General features: G+C 43.9%; 4 protein-coding genes across 19 annotated transcripts in view; 3 read left to right on the top strand and 1 right to left on the bottom strand.

Annotated features, from left to right (window-relative positions):
• The first annotated feature begins 1043 nt into the window (after nt 1-1043).
• Nucleotides 1044-11886, top strand: CREBZF (CREB/ATF bZIP transcription factor). 5 transcript variants are annotated; one of them, XR_001875598.1, is made up of 4 exons: nt 1044-1948; nt 2598-2675; nt 4017-4087; nt 11769-11886. XR_001875598.1 is itself a non-coding variant. In XM_017819648.1 (3 exons), exons 1-2 carry the CDS (start codon nt 1044-1046, stop codon nt 2644-2646), a joined length of 954 nt encoding a protein of 317 aa, XP_017675137.1. In that variant the 3' UTR covers nt 2647-2675; nt 4017-5035. The 5 variants fall into 5 exon arrangements, 1 of the variants encoding a protein (XP_017675137.1); XR_001875599.1 differs by lacking the exon at nt 11769-11886 and adding an exon at nt 6031-6165; XR_001875601.1 differs by lacking the exon at nt 11769-11886 and having other exon boundaries at nt 1044-2030; nt 4017-5035.
• Nucleotides 8148-15533, bottom strand: LOC108499611 (transmembrane protein 126A-like). Of its 6 annotated transcripts, none has more exons than XM_017819655.1 (6): nt 15402-15533; nt 14395-14555; nt 12770-12894; nt 9652-9845; nt 8988-9102; nt 8148-8396 (listed from the first exon to the last, which is right to left on the bottom strand). In XM_017819655.1, the coding sequence occupies exons 3-6, from the start codon at nt 12883-12885 to the stop codon at nt 8195-8197; spliced, it is 627 nt and encodes a 208-aa protein (XP_017675144.1). In that variant the 5' UTR covers nt 12886-12894; nt 14395-14555; nt 15402-15533; the 3' UTR covers nt 8148-8194. The 6 variants fall into 6 exon arrangements, with proteins under 6 accessions (XP_017675144.1, XP_017675139.1, XP_017675140.1 ...); XM_017819650.1 differs by lacking the exon at nt 15402-15533 and adding an exon at nt 14754-14870 and having other exon boundaries at nt 14395-14560; XM_017819651.1 differs by lacking the exon at nt 15402-15533 and adding an exon at nt 14754-14870.
• LOC108499597 (vegetative cell wall protein gp1-like) lies at nt 14477-15520 on the top strand. The gene has a single exon (XM_017819608.1). The coding sequence runs from the start codon at nt 14477-14479 to the stop codon at nt 15518-15520; it is 1044 nt and encodes a 347-aa protein (XP_017675097.1).
• The window catches only part of DLG2 (discs large MAGUK scaffold protein 2), a 997608-nt gene continuing 993805 nt past the window's right edge, over nt 15000-18802 (top strand). For 6 of the 7 annotated variants that reach the window (XM_017819622.1, XM_017819624.1, XM_017819626.1 and 3 more), the window contains exons 1-2: nt 15000-15131; nt 15816-16886. In XM_017819622.1, coding sequence (XP_017675111.1) covers nt 16868-16886 — 19 coding nt within the window. In that variant the 5' untranslated portion in view covers nt 15000-15131; nt 15816-16867. Of the gene's footprint in view, nt 15132-15670; nt 16887-18802 lie in introns of those variants that run through there. The other variant, XM_017819621.1, reaches the window with a different exon arrangement.

Here is an 18802-nt window from a genome sequence, read left to right as displayed (position 1 = left end):
CCTATACACTTCTCATCCCCGTCAACTACATGTGCCTCCCTTCACAGCCACCCCCTACTCTCACACACCCTGTTGTCCACAAAAATTGGATTAATGGTATGCAACAAGCCAGTAATTACACAGTCGAGAGAGATGTTATTTATTTCAGAGTTGCAGAACCCTGGGTGCGTGGTGGTGTTCCACAAATCGAGCACACCAACCATCAAAACTTTTAAGTATTTATACATTTTAGCAAACAAAGGCATTAGTGTTCATTGGCTTCAAGTTACATAGGTCTCTTATTAATTGGTATTCTATCTTCCACTGGTTAATGATTCTCTGGCTTCTCATATCAATTAGTCCACATGCTCAGTCTTTCTCTTCTTTTGGGTCAGTGGGCTGTGAGCCAGTGGTCATGATCGCCTCCTGCTGGAATTACCTTTTACCCCATTAGAGCTGATTTCAGCATAGTTGCCGAGTTGGGTTTATTGGTTTCTTTCTTATCTCGGGAGTTCTGCCAGATGCCCTTGTGGCCTGTAAATTCTGCGTTCTTTGTGTTTGCTATCAGTGGTACATCCTTCTCCTCAGGCTCTGTTAACCTCCCCCTATATCTGAGATCCTTGAAGCATGTCAAGCCCTAAAGCTTAACGAGGCAATTCTACCGACAAGTAATTTGTCTTTCTAACACCTGGACATCAATCAGAGATGGCTTGCCTGCTACCTACCTGTTTCACTGATTAAATCTCCCTTCTCGCTGATTAGGCTTGAAAGTGTACGAAGACCAAACGTCCAAGACCATCCTTTCTTAAGCAACTGTTTACATTTTCCCCGGTTTGAAATGCCCTCCGCACCCATTCACACATGGTTCCCCTCACCCCTCCCCGCCCCCACCATTCCACCTTCCCGGCCGCCGCTTTCCCGCGCGCGGGCGCAGTCGCGCGGCGCCCCCTCCCGCCGCTTCCCGACAGGCCGCGCGCCGGGAGCGCCGGGCCGCAGCCTCGCGCCGGTTCCTGCCCTCGGGCATCGTCCCTTCCCGTCCCGCCGGGCCCGCGCCCGGCCCCGCCATGCGCCACAGCCTCACGCAGCTGCTGGCGGCCTCGGCCGGCGGGACCAGCCCCTCGGGTGCCGTGTGGCCGCTGCCCGGAGCGGGGCAGGCCCCGAGAGGGCGGGATGTCGGCGGGGAGGGGGACCCGGGCCCCGCGCGGCCCAAGCCCCCGGGCGCCTCGGAGCCGCGGCGGCAGGAGAAGGAGGCCGAGGCGCCCAGCGGCCCGCTGGAGGTGTGGGAGCAAGAGGACTGGTTCCCGGGGCTGGAGCTGGGAGACCTGCTGGAGGCGGCCCGGCCGGACTGGGACCTGGAGGCGGAGCTGAGCGGCTGTTTCTGTGAGGAGCCGGAGCCGCTGCCCCCGCCGGGCCAGGGCTCGCGGCCAGCGGTGCCCGGGCGGCGGAGCGGCGGGGCCGGCAGCCGGCTGAAGGCGGCGGCGGCGGCGCGGCTGAACCGGCTGAAGAAGAAGCAGTACGTGCTGGGGCTGGAGAGCCGCCTGCAGGGCCTGGCTGCCGAGAACCGGCAGTTGCGGGACCGCAACCGCGGCCTGAGCCGCCGCCTGCGAGAGCTGGAGCGGGAGAGCAGCTACCTGCGGGCCGTGCTGGCGAACCAGAGCGCGCTGGGGCAGCTCCTGAGCCGCCTGGCCGGGACCCGCGCCGGCGGGCTGCAGCTTAGCACCAGCCTCTTCAGGGACACGGGCAGCCCCCGCCGCCAGCACCAGCACCTCCAGCCCGCTGGCGAGAGCAGCGACCACGACTACGCCCTGCCCAGCTCCCAGCCCCGCGGCCTGGAGGAGGCGGCCGTGGGGACTGAGGCGGAGGAGGAGTGGGCGGCCCCCGGCGGGATCTGCCTGCACGTGGACCGGGATCAGGTGTCGGTGGAGTTCTGCTCCATCTGTGCTCGGCGGGCAGCGGCCTCCTTCAAAATGTAGGGTCAAGTACCTGCTGCAAGTACTCGTGGGGTTCTCACCCCTAAGGGCCTCGCGTCGCGGCGGAGGAAACAGGCGATGGTGCGGAGGAAAAGAATCAATACAGTGGTGATGGGGTGGTATTGGGGGAGATGCAGAGAAGGGGGACCTGGCACTTAAGTGGCCAGGGTAGCAGAAAAAAATCCTCTCGAACGGCACGTTGGGAGCCAGACGGTGGCCTTGGTTCAAGGTGCTGTGAATCTGGCGTGTGGACGGTAGTGGTGTGAGCCTGTTTGGCTTTAGGAGTCGCGCAGAGCTGTGTGCAGCAGTGCGACAGTGGTCGTGCAGACTGACACGCGTGGTGCACACGCGGAGGTGCCGCCGGAGCCCGGTCGCAGCACTTGGGTGAAAAGATCATGCCGACCCGATGCATGAAGGTGTGCTCGGCTCCGCTTCGCAGTAAAGATAACGCTGACAACCCGGTCTTGAGTCAGATAATGTCTAGCCTGCTTTCCTGAGGAGCCGAAAATGCTTGCTTAGAAAACCAAACCAAAAACTCCATCGTCACTGGACAGACTTAAGAAAATAGTAATGATCGGCAAAAGAAAGCATGCATATAAAATTGTACTGCATCTAAGTTATACATTACTATTAAAACCTCTCTGACAGTTTCTCTTTTAGGTGCTTGCCCTGCCAGGCTCCGTTGTGTAGGGGTTAAAGAACAGTCGTTTTCCACCTCGCAACCTGGTAAGGATCAATATATTCCCATAATGCGGTATCAGACAGCTTGCTTTGCTTATCCCAGTCTCTTGTAATGACTGGTTCAGGAAATAATTTCTCTGGTCCTTGGCCTACTCTGCCGAAATGTTTCTAGCTCTCAATGGTAACTAATAGTGAAAGCTACAATCACATTGTTCTCATTAGCTGTTTTCCTCTTTTCCTTTTTGAAACTGATAACATTCACTACATAGCCAACACACAGCTACATTTGGAATTAAAAAAATGCTCATGCCATTTGAAATAGAAATTTTCTATTAAACCAAATATCTGATGAGCTGAAAAGGGAAAATATGCTAATAAAGGGGATGTGCATTTATAGCTTTAATCACAGGGGACTGTCCCAAAAGTGTAAGTACATTGCTTTTTAAATTAATTTAAAAAAAATAAATTTGTGACCTGTTAGTTTAAAATACTGTCCATTGTTAGGGATGCACAGTACCTTTCAAAAGTCCTTCTCTAGCTTGCTCTAATTAATGATGCAGGGTTATGCCTGATTAAACAGAACCTGAACACTGGTTAAATCTGTACAGTGGAATCCTCATGTAGAGGAGTCAGTCTTTTGCATGGACCTCTAACGAGAACTGGGTTTGAAGAATGCAGTGCATCGAAATAACTCGTTACTTTATCTTCCCTTAAGTAAATCTCTGTGCCCATGCACACTAAAATTCCTATGTTACTTCAGAGTAGCTTTAAAGTCCAAAAAATATTGCGTGTATATGCATGTGCTTAATTTTACTGTACAGTTCTTAATTTAGCCTCTTACAGTATCCAGAAATCTATAACTTCATACAATTAAGCACAGTTTGGAGATAAGCAAATATGCATCTTGAGGCTAATGATTTGAAAAATGCTCCACAATTAACTGAGATAGGAGAAAGTTTGACGAACAAATAATGTGTGTTTTCTTGTAGTAATCAGTGTTTCTCCCTATCACAAAAGATGAGTGGATTCTTTTTTCAGTTGTATTATAATGTTTAGGTTGTTTAAATGTATGTCAGTTGGGGGAAGAAGGATTGTGGAAATGATAATATGTAAAGTGAGGTTTCACAAAGAATACTTTCCAGTTTCATTTATTAAATTCTTAAGAAAAAATCTATTTACTGGTTCTGAAATACTGTTTCTTAAAGCCTTAAATTTTGTGTTTAAGGCTAAGTAGGTGAAAGTGTTTTCTCCCAGTCATTTGCTTCATTGGTGCTAGACCCTATCACATGTTCATCAGTATAAAAGGAGTTTGATTTTCTTTGTGAAACATCACTGTGTGATAAAGTATATGTGTATTTAGCATCCTTGTTTTTCTTTATGCTAAAGTGGATTCAGCTGTGTTGGGGCAGAAGAGACGGGACCAGCTGCTGGCCACATTTCCTGCTTTATTTTAAAAGGTAGTATAAGAAATGAGAATAAAGAGGTAACAGGGCTTTTGCTGTCTTTGGTTAAAAAGAAAAAAGTTGAATGCTGGGATCATTTACTGTCATTCAAGATTTATTTTTTTTTAAAGGCAATATCCTATCAAACAGGTTTTACTCCACTGTATGTAGAATTCCATCTGTTCAGGGTATATTGCCAGAACAAAAGAGACTTAGTGGGATATGTCTTACCTTACACCTCTGTGGTGGATCAGCAGGGCTGTTCAAAGTTTCAGTCTTAAATTGGGTAACTGCTGTAACTGATGGGTTATACCCGTGCCACAGGAGTCAGAGTTAACCACCAGGACCTGCACTGACTGATATGCAAAATGGAAATAATTTAGATTCAACCTAGGCTCAACCTGCCTAGCTCAGACTTCATGAACATGCTTTGTTTTGCAGTTTATTGAAAAAAGAAAAACATTAATGTAGTATAGGATGTTACAGTGGCATTTTCACAGTTACTTCAGTGTAGAAGTGGTTTTTAAGTTAAATATGCATTCTTTCTTGTCGCATCACTGCTAAATGGCAGGCTCAGGGACTCAGTTCTTCTGGTCTCTGTGAACCCGCACATTGCTCTGTCGTGACACGACCTGTGAGCTGTGTCTGAGAGCAGCTGATTTTCTGACATGCAAAATGATGTATTTTGGTATAAGAACAAGGTTAAGTCCCAAGAAAGTCAGTGGCTGCAGGCATTTGTAGTGCCTACTGAATCATATTTAAACCAAATAGTGGGGAGGAAGCTATTTGAAACTCTTGACTGTACTATCTGTATGGTGTATTATTAATGTAGCTTTTTGAAGTGAAAGCCTTGAAATGAAAAAACTTAATACTTGAAAATATATTGTAAATGTTTCCTTGTAATTATGTGCCATCCAGATAAGAATGCAATATCATAATAAAATCAGACTTGTTGATCTTTCAGTTTATGGGCTCAAATGTTTTTTCATCTTTTTCTTCTCATTAATGTCTTGGTTCATTAAACAAAGTGGGAAAACATGAAAATGCTGTTTCTGCTCTCTTTGTGGGTCATCCACTGAAAACAAGATAAAATGGGTCAGGGTATGCAGGAGAAATGTTCTTGCTCATCTGTATTGAAAGATAATTTTGTGGTAAGGACAAAGGTGTTATTCCTTGAACTGCAGATAGAGCTGTACTTCTGAGAATCAGCACTTCTTGTATTTTATAGTTGTTTTTCTTTCTTAATTTTTTTAAATATAGATATGTTTGATCAATATACCATGGAGGAGTAAAATACGTAAACCCTTCCGTGGTCTGTTGGCATCTTCCTGCTTTCTGTCCTATTTTTAGGCTCTGAAGTTTGATGACTGGTTAATAATATGTTGCTGAATCACCATCTCATCAAATTGGTATTATTTCCACACTAAACACTGGAGTGAGTGTTTAAAACAAAAGGTTTGACGGTGCTGAAAAGACAACATTTTCAGAGCTCCAGAGTGAGCCACGCACTGTACTTTTTGATTTCTGTTCATCTTAAATGCTTTATTTGTAGGACAGTTTAAAATAGCGCTTTCCACATGCAGGCATTCTAGTGAAAGTGGTCTGCAGCTTGATGAAAAGGAACGTTTCACAAAAAATAGTGTAAAAATTTAAAAGCATACTGGCATGCTCAGCCTTTTTGGCCTGTAGTTGCAGAAAGTACCCTGTTCACCGCTGGAATATGTGTTTGTTAAACTTTCGTACCACAGAACTAAGTGGTGCCAGTGTTCAGCTGTGTAGCTATGCTACCTATGTTTTTCAGTATTTCTCCACCCCAGAGTCAACCAAAGAAGCATTTAAAGTATTTAAATAAGAAACAATTGAATGCTCAGTTCTCTCCTTTAGTCCATTATAGTTTGATTCTGGTGCTGTGACTCTTATTACTGTTATAAATTAACTTCTCTGTCTTTCCTCTGAAGAGCTTTGCAGCAGGAAAAAACAAATCAGTGCTTCTGCAGTCTGTAGATGCCTGGAGAGATGATACCAGAGGAAGTGCAGGAAACCCTGTTCTAACATTTGGCATCTCCTTGGACTTCCAGATTATCAGATTTCTCATGCCATTGTCAAAACTATTATCAGTTTTCCCTGTGAAACAGAGGAATATTTTGCAAAACACAAAGGCCTTTTGTACATTTACTGATTTTTAAAATTCCGTGTTTTCTAGAGCTTTTAAAGAGGTTTTCTGCTGGAATCAGCAATATTCTGGTTATATTTACTATTTACTATTAGACTGTAAATTGTCTGAAGGATATGTTAGGTATGGGAGCTGTTCAAATGGACTCAGTTTAAAGAACACCCTGTACCAAAATTGCATATTGCCAGCTGCTGATTCTACAGTTTTACGCCTGGTTGAAGTGGGATATGTAGATGTGGGGAAATAATTTCTGTGGTGAAATGATTCTGTGCTCATTAGCAGGAGGATACCAAGAGCAGGACTAGGGCGTGTACCAGGAAGATGGGCACATCATTTGCAGAGGACTGTGGAATAGATTGTAAAGTTGATATCCAGCATCAAAAACGGATGCAATAATCACTGAACCAGTCATAGTCATTCTTAAAGATACTACTGCAAAATAACACCTTTATTTTATGTTTTTTATTATCGCAGTTAAGTGGTTCTGTTGGTTAAAGTCTGATGGCTTCTGGAGATATGACAATTCAGTGTCATGTAAAATAATTGCTCTGTGAGAATCTCCAAAGTCAGGGTGGTTAAGGTAAGGCCAAGCTCTCTGTTTAGATGCAGACCAGTATGGGGACCCCATATGACACAGTAATACTTTGAATCAAGGGAAACTCAACTATCTCTGTGTAAAAACAGGTAGTCTGTGTTTGCTGCTTCCCTGTACAAATCAGGCTGCTACTCCTGGTTATAGAGAAATAGTGGGTGATTTTCCTGCTGTAATGACAGATTATTAAGGAAAAGGTAGATAAACATGATGAAACTCCTCAATACATTTTTCATCAGTGTTACAGCATAACTTTTAACCCAATTCAATTAGTCTCAATGCTGAATTCTTTAATTCTAATTAATTAATATTTCCACATGCATCTCAGGGGATACTAGAATTTTACTAAAGTGTACATGAATTGACCAGTAACTGTACAGCTTTTACAATCACAGAATCATTTAGGTTGGAAAAGACGGAGTCCAACTTTTGACCAATCACCAACTTCTCAACTAGACCACGGCACTAAGTGCCACATCCACTCATTTCTTGAACACCTCCAGAGATGGGGCCTCCCACCTCCCTCTGGGCCATCCCCTCCAATGCTTAACAATGCCTTCTGTGAAGAAATTCCTCCTGGCACTTTATATTGCTCTAGAACCAATACAGTCACCAATGTGAAGACATGCCTGACTTGTAAATGCATTACTTTAGACCATTGATCTTAGAACTTGAGGTAGCTGAGATATCACACCAGCCCTCAGAGGCCTCGACACACTTCCATCCTTCATGAAAAGAGTAATTTCAAGGCATAACAAGGATAAAGTGTGCTCTGACTAGACTGTTTTTTGGTTGCTTGATACATATGTTGGGAAGCCTGACACGAGTATCACTCTGTGTGCTGTGTGATAACAATGTTCTCTTCAGTGTACAGTGGGACCCTCATAACAGCCGAAAGGAGGTAATCTTGTGACAGAAATTTTGTGCTAGCAGAATGGAGAAAAGGGAGAAGAATACTCAGATTTTGAGGAATATCTAGAAAACCCTTGCCATGATCCCCCCTTTTTTTTAAAAAAAAAAAAATCTCAGTAGTTTGCATTATGAAGAAAAAGCCTCCTTTTTCAAGAATACTCATTTTAAGAGCTTCTAAAACATGTAGCATCACCTTAGAGCCAAACACTAAGCAGGCAGTATAAATGCTTTTCCCCCCCCATTTCCAAACAAACACACCTGTCTATAATGCTGTTATTCAGATGTATACTTTAAGCTGGGCATAACAAAAAACTTAACCTGCATTTAAGTTCAAAACTTGAAAAATGTCAGTGCAGAGTCTCTGTTTTTCTATTAAAAGAAAGACAGGAAGCAACAACTTCTTTTCCTTGTTTATTATGGTTACTTATCCAAGGCAATTGAAAAGTTATTTTAGCTCTTCAGGATCCCTGCTAAGGTGCATCTGCTGTAGTATTTTGACATATATTCCATGCTGTTTAGTGGCAAGATATAATCCAGTTAGACACTGTACCAGTACACCCAGACTCATCTTTCTAAAGACAGGCTGAGTGATCGTGAGCCAGTAGCGTACTGCATTTTCTTTCCCTGGCAAGGGAGATGACATGTACCTAAACAACATAAACAGTGGTAGAAACTTACTTCTTTTTGCCATGCAAGTGTCAAGATTTAACATTATAAATATTTAGGTAGATAGTCATTTTCTCCTTCTTCTCCTAAGTTAAATTCACCTGGTGGTACTGAGCTCTCTGGATAAATGCTATAAAACATCCTGACCCTGTACTGAGTCTTGCCAAGCCTCGCTGTGCTCTGAATTACAAAGAACGACACCTGCCAGGGAGTCTGGCTGCCAGGCACTGCCCAGGGTCACTGAGGTCTCTCAGCTGTCCAGCCATCTTCACTGCTTGGCAAGATGGCAGCCACCACTGCCCACAGCCAGGCACATCCGGGGTGGCTTGTAGGGTTCCAGTTAAATACAAGTGCTTCACAGTGGATTGCTCTGCAGATCGTGTTTCATTTTGGTGTAGCTCTTATAAACTTCACCTTGTAATTAGATGACCTTAATATAAATCCCCTCCCCATGTACTACATGCCTACAAGAAGACAGGTGTGCACAGACTTAAATTCCACAGAATTTACTCTGAGAATGGAAGATTTAACCAATAAATACATTTCACTCCTTACAGGTTAATAAGACATACCTGGCTGCAAGGCTTGCGTTCAAGGGGAGAGCCAGGAAAGCAGGATAGAGAGCACCCACAACAGCCCCCACTAATCCTCCTCTGACCACAGCACAGACCTCACAGTTCAGCTGACCTGCACGGCAAACGATATTTCAGTCAATATCCACACACGCTCCACCACATCAATTTATAAGCTGTGTGCAAGAACGTGGAAAGAGGCCCTTGACAGAAACTGCCACACTGTACAGGCATGCAAGAAATTATGAAAGGAGGACTCTTCCTTTTGCAAAAAAAAAAACCCAAACAAACCAACACTCCCATTCCAACTCACAAAGAATTTATCACTCTAAAGCTGACCTTCAAATAAAATTGTACAGATGGGGGAAACTGAGCTGGTTTGTTGCAGTTGCTTTTACATGACTTTGAGTGAAAAATCTAAAAACAAGTCGTGTAACAATTATTTTTATAAATCTACATAAACATGTATCTCCTTTCCCACTCCGCCTCAAGAACTCACTGCTGCCCAATGCATTGTTTTTCAAACCCTGCTTTACAAACTGAGGTTTTTCAAGACCACAACAGTTCAAGAGCACTGCTCTGCAGGGAAGAAAAGCTCCTCTAGTGTTATGTTGTGGATGGAAAGCAAAGCCCTTTTGAAAACAAGGAATAAAGAGGTTTTTACCTGAAAATAAAGGGTTGCGCACAAAAACTTCATAAACTGCTGCTGTTGAAAGAAATGGAATAACAGCCATTGGCACAGCGGACACCAAGGAAGCCCTTCTGATATTTAGGATGTTCCTGAAGAAATTATTTGCTGCTAAGCCACATAAGCTTGAATTTGCTGCTAGGAAGTATGATCCATGATTACAAAGGTTCCTGTGAAAGGAAAAAAGTCATTTTAGCAATTGAGAACAGTAAAACAGTTTACTCAGTGTTACAATTCTTTTCTGAATATCCTACAACAAGGGGTAAGAGAGGTAAATCTCTCACAAGTGCAAAATAGAGAGGAACTACTTTCAAAAGCTATCAGTACAGCATCCTTTGTTACATGCCTGAGTTTACACACACTTCAAGAGTGAAATGACAGAAAGGCTGAGAAGCCTTTTCTACAACTCTTTTTTAGTTTATTAATGGAAGCTTCATTAAATTTGCTCTCCTAATCAGCATGTTTCTAAGGAGAATGTTTTCTGAAAAGAAATTAAGAAATACATATATAGAATCACAGGTAGCTCCTGTAATCAGCCATGTTTTTAGCCTGCATACCCAAAAGTATAGGTTTAGTTTCAACATTAAGAGCTTACAGAACAGATCAGGTGGGATAACTCAGACTTTGCAATAATCTCAGCAGCTGCTGGCGATCATTTGTAGTGAACCTGCATGTTGAAGGGGTCTAAGCTTTTCTTGTCTGCAAGGAACACATGGATTTAAGGTCTTACCTTGCTACTTAAAGGCTACAGAACTCCAATGTACTGGTTTACAGAACTGGAGCTTCTATTTCTCCCTTGATAACAGAGGGACTGAATTCTGTTATCTACGATATTTTTAACATATGGTTTAGAGCAACTACTCGTGTTGCAAACCCTAATAGGGTGAAGGCAGAATAGAACAAAGCAGTCAGAGAGAGTCAGCAGCATTTAATATCTTAACAAACAGTTCCTGTTTGAGTACATCACATCCCAGCAGGTAACACAAGAGAGGGAACAGGCAAGCATGCCAATTTTACCGGCCTGATGAGCAAATTTATGTAACTTCATTTGACTGACAGAAGGAAATTTGTGCTTTATCTTTAGCATTATAGCTGGCACTATCTGTTAGTGGAAACAACTCTTTTCTTTAGGTTTCCCCAAATCTAAAATTCACAGAATGGCAACTATTGCCAGGCAAAGCAATTACCTGGAAGGCACTCTGATTCTGAGGCTGTACCAATATCGTTATGTTAAAAGTGTCTTTTTAAAATTGTATTTATCACTAAAGCTCCGAAAAAAATAAATTACTTAACCGATCACAAACTTTATGCTAGGCCAAATGTCATAGTTACTTGCAGTTATCAGAAGTGACAATCTTTAAGCCATTTAGCAATTAAAATACATAATTTAAAAAAAAATAAAAATCAGTTTACTTAAAATTCTTCATTTTAATGCTTAGAGTAACCTTAAGCACTGAAAAAATCATACAGAAAATACTTCAGAGATGTGCAAAACTTAAAACATTTGACATCAAAGACGCCAACAATTTCTCATTTTGTATAGGAAAATACCTTAGTTCCCAATACATACCAGATTTTCAAAGATGAAAATAAGCTACTAACGTTTCAATTCTGCTGCTATATAGAGAGAGCAAAAGAACTTTACTGGTCAGATCTCTTCTCTTACCATTATTTAAGAACTATTCTTTTTTTTTTGTGCTTTGTTTTAAAGAGAAATTTGCTTTTCAAATCCCCATTTTCCCAATTCTCAAAATGTCCATGGAATACTTGCTGCAAATAAGCCATTTCATTCTCTTGGGATGTTTACAGTCACAGGCAGTGAAACGCAGGTGGGCACATCCATAAATGTGGAGGACAGAGATTAAAATTTTAGCGGCATATTTAAGTATCCAAAGGACCAGCAGAAACTGCTTAGGCCTGCTGAAGTACAGAACTGCTACACTGCACAGAAGGAAAGAAAGAGAGGATGGAAGCCTTGGGGTTTGGGGTTTGGTTGGTTTGCTTTAAATACAAGCTCCCTAGTGTTAACAACACGTGCTTTAGTGAACAGGAACTCTCTCAGTCTGACTGCAGTGTTTGCTCCTTCCTTCCAGCCATTAGTGACCTCCCCTCTGGATATACAAGCCTAAAGTCCTGCCAGGACTGGCAGCTACTTCTTTCCAAGGCCCAGAAGTCAGTCCTTAAGTACCACAGTTTCTATCCAGACGTTACCACATCACCACTGAGGTATCTGCCTCCCCTGCTCTCCTGAGGAAGTCTGAGTGTTTCAAGTTGAATGTGAGGGCAGCAGATCCTATGCAAAGTTGCACCCTTTGCTTTCTCACCTGTGTGGAGAGGCCCTGTGTTACTACCAGCAGCTTGTTTAGCCAGCAATTCAGTCCTATTAAAAAATATATAAATAAAATAAGCTTCCAATTCCTCTTATTTATACAGAATTTATCCAAGCTGATACACACATGCAAATGGCTCCTAACAGAACCCGCTCAGGTCCAGTAATGTTTTGCAGTGCAATGGAGTATCACAAAACAAAAAGGTCATTTGTGAGGCCCAGAACTCATTTAGCTGACTTTATGCTGCACAGAAACCTGCTGGTGAGCCCGCAGGACTCCAGCTGACTCCTCCACCACCACCTGGATACCTCAAGTCTTGCCTTCCTGAAACGGGAAGCAGTGCAGAATGAAACGCAGAAACCAGCAGGTTGACACTCACTAAGTTCTGGCCCCAGGCCAGCCCTGCTGGACACAAGATGACTCCAGCAGAATCCCATTTCATTTCCTAGAAAATGTATTAGCTCTAGCATAGGACTATGTGAATGCTCAGAGCCAGTCCAGGCTGATCAGCCATCCCAGAACCCTAAGCATTGGAGAGCACACACTAGAAACCAGTTGAACAGGACCAGAGCTAACACTGAACTAACCATATTGGAAAAACATAAAACAAGTTCTCTCTTCTGGGCACTAACAAGCATCTTCACAATTAAGTATTTTTGTAACTGCAAAGAAAATTTGTAATATGAGAGTAAGGAAAAAGAAAAGCCTCCAAAAGACTCAAAATGTTTGATGCACTTATCTTCATTTATTTTACCAGCACTTACTGATCTGTTTTAGGAAGCTCATTTAACATCGTTTGTATGATTTCCATCTGCTTGAGTCTTGCCAAAAATAGACTTTGCTGTGGAGAATCTAGTTCAAGAAACTCTCTTCCTGTCATTCTGGAGTCCTGGATCATAAGGAAAAAACAAACAAAACAAAAAAACCCAAAAAAACCCCAAAGTTACACAGCCCCAGTATGAATCAAATAAACATTTAGACTCTTTGCTACCATGAATCACAAATGTATTTCCTATTTTGCATGGCAATATTCCAGGTTTAAATTGATTTAACTGTCAAAAAGAGGTGAAAGGAAAAAAAATCCCAAATAAATTCATACTTTGTAAAGATTTAAAGAAACGAGAAAAATACCTACTCTGCTTTTATACTCCACACATAAGGACTTTTTTTATTGGCACCCTTAGCCAGAGATTTATATACCACATCAGTTGTACTGGGTTTGTGTGTCAAGGTTTTGGTAGCTGGAGGGCTGCAGGGGTGGCTTCTGAGATGCCAGAAGCTTCCCTCATGTCTTGCAGAGCTGTTCCAGTCAGCTCCAAGATGGACCCGCCACTTGTCAAGTCTAAACCTAACTTCAACAAGTGGCAGTGTTTGTGAGATAACATAGCTAAGAAAGGGTAAAAATTACTGCGTAGGAGCAGCTGGAAAAGAGGAGTGAGAAAATGTGAGCAAAACAGCCCTGCAGACACCCAAGGTCAGTGGAGCAGGAGAGACAGAGCTGCTCCAGGTGCTGGAGCAGAGATTCCCCTGCAGCCCATGGTGCAGACAAAGGTGGGGCAGCTGTGCTCCTGCAGCCCATGGAGGTCCACAGTGGAGCAGATATCCACCTGCAGCCCCTCGGGGATCCCATGCCAGAGCCTGAAGGAGGCTGTGACTCTGTGGGTAGCTGCAATGGAGCAGGCTCCCGGCAGGACCTATGGCCCCATGGAAAAAGGAGCCCACTTTGGAACAGGTTTCCTGGCAGGACACGTGAGCCTCTGAGGGTCCCACACTGGAGCAGACTGTTTCTGAAGGACTGCACCTGTGGAAGGGTCCCACAATGGAGCATTTCATAGAGAACTGCAGCCTGTGGGAAGGACTCACATTGGAGAAGTTTGTGGAGAACTCCTGTGGGAGAGACCCCACACTGAAGAAGGGGGAGAGTGCAAGGAGGAAGGAGTGGTAGAGACAACATGTAATGAACTGACTACAACAACCCCCATTCCCCACCTTCCTACATTGCTCAGGAGGAGGAGATAGAGAAAATCAGGAGCAAAAAGAGGGGTGGAGGTGTTTTAAAGATCTGACTTTATTTTTCATTACCCTACTCTGATTTGGTTGACAATATACTAAATTTTCCCAATGTTTAGTCTATTTTGACCGTAATAATAATTGTTGAGTGATCACCCTCTGCTTATCTCAACCCATGAGCTTTTATTTATACCTTCTCCTTGTCGTGTTGAGGAGGGGGAGCGACGTAGCATCTTGGTGGCTACATGGCAACCAGCTGAGGTCAACCCACGCCAAAAACTCTTGATTAAACCTGGTGTTTAGCGATTCAAATGCTTGTTTTCTAGATATTTAACCCCAGAGGAAATTCTCCCAGACCCCCTTTGCCAGTCATACTTACCTTAAGTTACTTTTATGACGTGAAAGCTCAGTCGTAAGTCCTGCCTATAGGACTGTGCCTGTTCCGGTTGGGGCTTGGCAGGATGCAGGAACGGAGAAAGCAGGACAAGCGGGCAGGATCTCACCGGGATCACTCCAGGCCGTCTCAGGAGGGTCCCAAACCTGTGCTTTGGGTAAGACGGAGCTATAACCACCCACCGCTCCCTGACTCTCGCAGACGTTTTGCACACGCATCTCTCCCTGATCTTCGCACCCCGCTGGAGGCCCCAAGCCCCGCAAAGCCCCCGGCTCAGGACAGAGTCCTCACCCCCGACCTTCAAACACCAGCCTTACCAGCCGCCGCCCCCGCACAGCGCTTACCCTCCTGGCCACACCGCCGAGCTCAAGCTCCGACCTTGAGCTGTCCGGGAACACCCGGCTCCGCCGCCCCCGTCGGGCCGCTCCCGACGCCCACAACATGGCTCCGCCTACCTCACGCCCTCCTCGTGGGCGCCGCCATCTTGCCCGCTCACATGACCCATGGGCCTCAGAGGCCGTTTCCAATTGGGCGGCTGTCCGCCGGCCCAGCATGGCGGCGGCCGATTGGGCGCGGGCCGGGGGCGGGGTGCGGCACTGGTTGCCGGGCTGGCGAATGGCGGCGGCTCCTCGATGGCGGCGGGGCTGAGCGCGGACCCTGCACCGGCGGCCGGGACGCGGGGACTCCCCCTCCCTGCGGCGGGGGGAGGCCCAGTCCTCGGGGTAACCCGCTGACCCCCTCCCCTCAGCCCGCGCCCTCTCCCCGTCCGCCCCCCTCAGCCCCCGCACCCCTCCCACCCGTCGCCCTCTTCCCTCGCCACCGGCTCCTTTGTGCTCCCTGCCCGTCCCGCCGTTCCGAGCGCCCCTCGTCCCGGCTGCGTCTCGCTCCACCCCACCGCCGTCCCCTCCTTCATCCTGCAGTTGCGTCCCGCCTTGTCTCTCGGCAACCCTGGGGGGGATTGTCCTCGTCCTTAACCGGCTCCTCCAGCTCACCTGTGCCCCATCCCACTCTCCCCCGACCCAGCCAGCCTCTGTGCCCTGTCCCGCCTCAGAACGCAGCACAGTCCCCCTTGGGTTCGGGAGAGCTGGGGGAAGGAAGGAGGGGTGGGTAGAGAGGGGTGAGGGAGGAGAGCCCTGGCGCCCCTGCCTGGGGATGCGGGGACGGACAGATTCCGGTTGTGAACATGAAAGAGCAAAGCAGAGCCGCCCCCTTCGCAAACACGGTTCCCATCGCCCACAGACGATGCAAAGCAAAGCCCCGGCATGTGCATCGCAGGTCCTCATTCGCGCGGGGAAGGGAAGCGCTCGAAGCTTGTTCGCCTTTTTCATACATTTCCTTAACGAGGTAGATGAGGAAAATCCATCCCGTTTCTGTTTCTCTTTTTGTTTTTGTTTTTTTTTTTCCAGAAAAAGGGAGAGAGAGAGAGAGAGGCTCGTACTGAAGCCAACCAGCTGCGCTTCTGAGTGGGAAGCTCCGGACTGATCTCATGGCTTGCTTTTTATTTCATTAATACTTCATTGTCTCTGAAAATGAACCATTTGTGAAGCTCTTCTTCTAACTCTGCTTATTCCTCTTTCATGAGGTCGCTGCTGCTGTGCAAGGGAAGGAATGGCATGAAGTAAATGGCTCCAGTATAAGCAATCTGCTTTGCCCAAGTGCCCAGTGAGCAGCACTGTCACTTTAATAATTCCAGGTCAAGGGATTGCTTTCCTCGTTTTCAATCCTCTTTTAATACATGGGAGGATCAGAGGGACATTAAAGCCGTAAGGCTGGGTGGCTTGCAGATAATAAAAATGAAAGTGACTGCCCAGTGACTTCTGTTGGGTAAGAGGGTGATATTTGAAGGCTGTTGTCTGGTGAGGAAAAAGGGACCTTTTCAGTCTCCTGTGTAGTCATCTAATACATAGCTAGCAAAATTAATTCAAGAAGTTAAAGAGACACTTTGGATTGTTTTTGTCTTCCTCCTTATTTGGATTATTTGGGCATTTTTGTCCTGCAAATGATATGTTTTTGAGCATGTACAGGTGGAGTATTGAGACAGCTGCCTAGAGATGGACTGTGCCTTAATTGTATTGCATAAAATCTTTTAATTTTCAAACTTTGCTGCCAGAAGAGGAGTTATAATAAGGTTTTATATTGCCAAGGAACGTTTGCCCTTGTATTTTTATAGATTCAGATATATTTTAAAGAAATTGAAAACATCTCTTAAAAAAGAATCAAAAAGCTTCTTTCCCCCCCCCCCCTTTTTTTTTTTCTTATTTGCGGGAAGCATCAGAAGTCCAATACAAGGGAACAGCAAGTATTCATAGAAATGAAGATTGAAGCTGCTTTTCCTTACTGAACTGTAAAAGTGTTCTGCAGTAGATAGCCAATTCTTGACCTCGCAGAGTGCTCCAGTGGTACTTTGTTAGTACCTGTAAATAAGTGCTTGCAACCAGATTCAGAAGTAGGAAGAAGAATGCCAGTCAAGAAGAAAGGTGGGCTATGAAGCTTCATATCTCATATTGCATCTCCATTGTGTTAGATTGTTGATTTCCGGTACTTACAAATTCAAATTAAAAATGTTTTAATGGGGAATGGAAATCGTTTTTCTCTTGCACTGAAAATGGGAGAAAAATCTGTGCTCTTACAATAGTAGTTTTTAAAAGTAATTTTATGCAATGTTTTAAGACTTACGTCAAATTTGGCCTCAAATAGTTTTTTTTTTAAAGATCAGCCATCAGAGATTTTGAACAGACACTAAGAGAAAAGCTTGGCATTTAATTTTGTGAGAAGGCTCTCTTACAAATGCCAATAAATTTTAAAACCATAGTTTAGTCTATTATTATTCATTACATGTTTGGCAGATAAACTTCAGGTGTCAGTAGCAGGATAAATAAACAACCAAGTTTCAAGGCCAAGTTTAAATAAAAGTTATAGGAGTTGTGTTTTGAAGGTGATTTAAACGTGTGGGTTTTTTCAAATGTGATTTCAATTAACTTGGATTTCCATTCTTTAATACAATATAAAATTACTGTCTTTATGGCTGTAGTATGGCAGCATTTAAGGAAAGACGAAGAACCTTATGTTTTGCCCCTTCTCACCTCAAGTTTGTGATGGCTGCAAGAATAGCAGCAGCTTTGGAAAATGTGATTTCCATGTTCAGACAAGAATTGTGAAATATATGAAGGCAAATTCTTACTCTGAAAACACTTGTATACCTTTGGTTATATCAGTTTGCTTGCAAATAGGACACTGATTTAAAGTTTTTTTATGTGCTAATAGAATAAATGGTATGTGAACCTTTTTTTATTCAGCTCATCTATCCAGATGCGTGCTCTGATATATCCCTGGATCTGATGATACAAAATATGGGGGAAGGAGCAGAAAGTGAATATTACACAACAGAAATGAGGATATAGTTGATATGACTTTGAGTTCTTTTCCTTGTAGGAATAACCCTTCGTTAGTTATGAATTAACATTTACTATGTAAATGATGATAAAACATGCAGATTGCTAGAATTATTTTCATGCTAGAAACAACAAATGGGATTTTGTGTTTATATTTTGACACACGGCAGTGTAGAAATGAATTTTCAAAACTGAAATATTTTAATGGATCATCCTGTCATTCATTATAATTGATTACAACTATGTGTAGTAAAGGTGGAAACGTGTATGGAGGAGTAACATCCTTAATAATTCATCCTGCTGTGCTGTCAACGTGTCACCCTGATGTACTGGTGAAGCTCATGTGTTCTACCTGTTTACAAAAGGAAAATTGAGACCGTTTTCATATCTTAAGTCTTAATCCTGATTTAGGTGATTTACATTAAGGATGTTTCCGTGCTGGATGTTTAGCTGTAATTCAGTTTCAGAGCACTTGCTGCAGGATTTTTGGGGTGAAATCGTACAGGCTCCTTTGTGCAGAAGTTAGATTGGCAATCACAGCGGTCCCTTCTGGCCTTAAAAATCTGTGGATTTCCTGTTTGTTTCCAGGCAGTTTGGGTCAGTTTTAGTGTACATCAAGGCTCGAATTTCTTCTTCTGTCTTATGAGGATATGTATTTTGACAATGTTAAAATATAAACTCAAGAGACCCAAATATGCTCTTTGAAATACTATAAACTGTAACATCAATCGGTGTATTGGAGTTCCCAGTGTGAAGGACTTTGAGTATTAAAAGGGTATTGTTAAAAATGCATTTAAGCATGTAAATTGCAGGTTTAAAAATGTTAACGAATCAGCAACTTCATTATGATTTTGAATGACTTAATTTGTCTAGTTCATGCAATAGATTTTAACTTTCTAAACATAATTAAAAGCATGCTGGCAACTTGAAACACACTACCATTTTTAAAAATATCCACTGTTGTTACAAGTAATCCCTGTTACTGCCATAAATACGAAGGA

This window comes from Lepidothrix coronata, unplaced genomic scaffold (assembly GCF_001604755.1).
Source record: "Lepidothrix coronata isolate B3197 unplaced genomic scaffold, Lepidothrix_coronata-1.0 Scaffold76, whole genome shotgun sequence".
NCBI classification, from domain to species: domain Eukaryota; kingdom Metazoa; phylum Chordata; class Aves; order Passeriformes; family Pipridae; genus Lepidothrix; species Lepidothrix coronata.
Note: the sequence above shows the minus strand (reverse complement) of the source record. Positions and strands in the feature narration are given on the sequence as shown.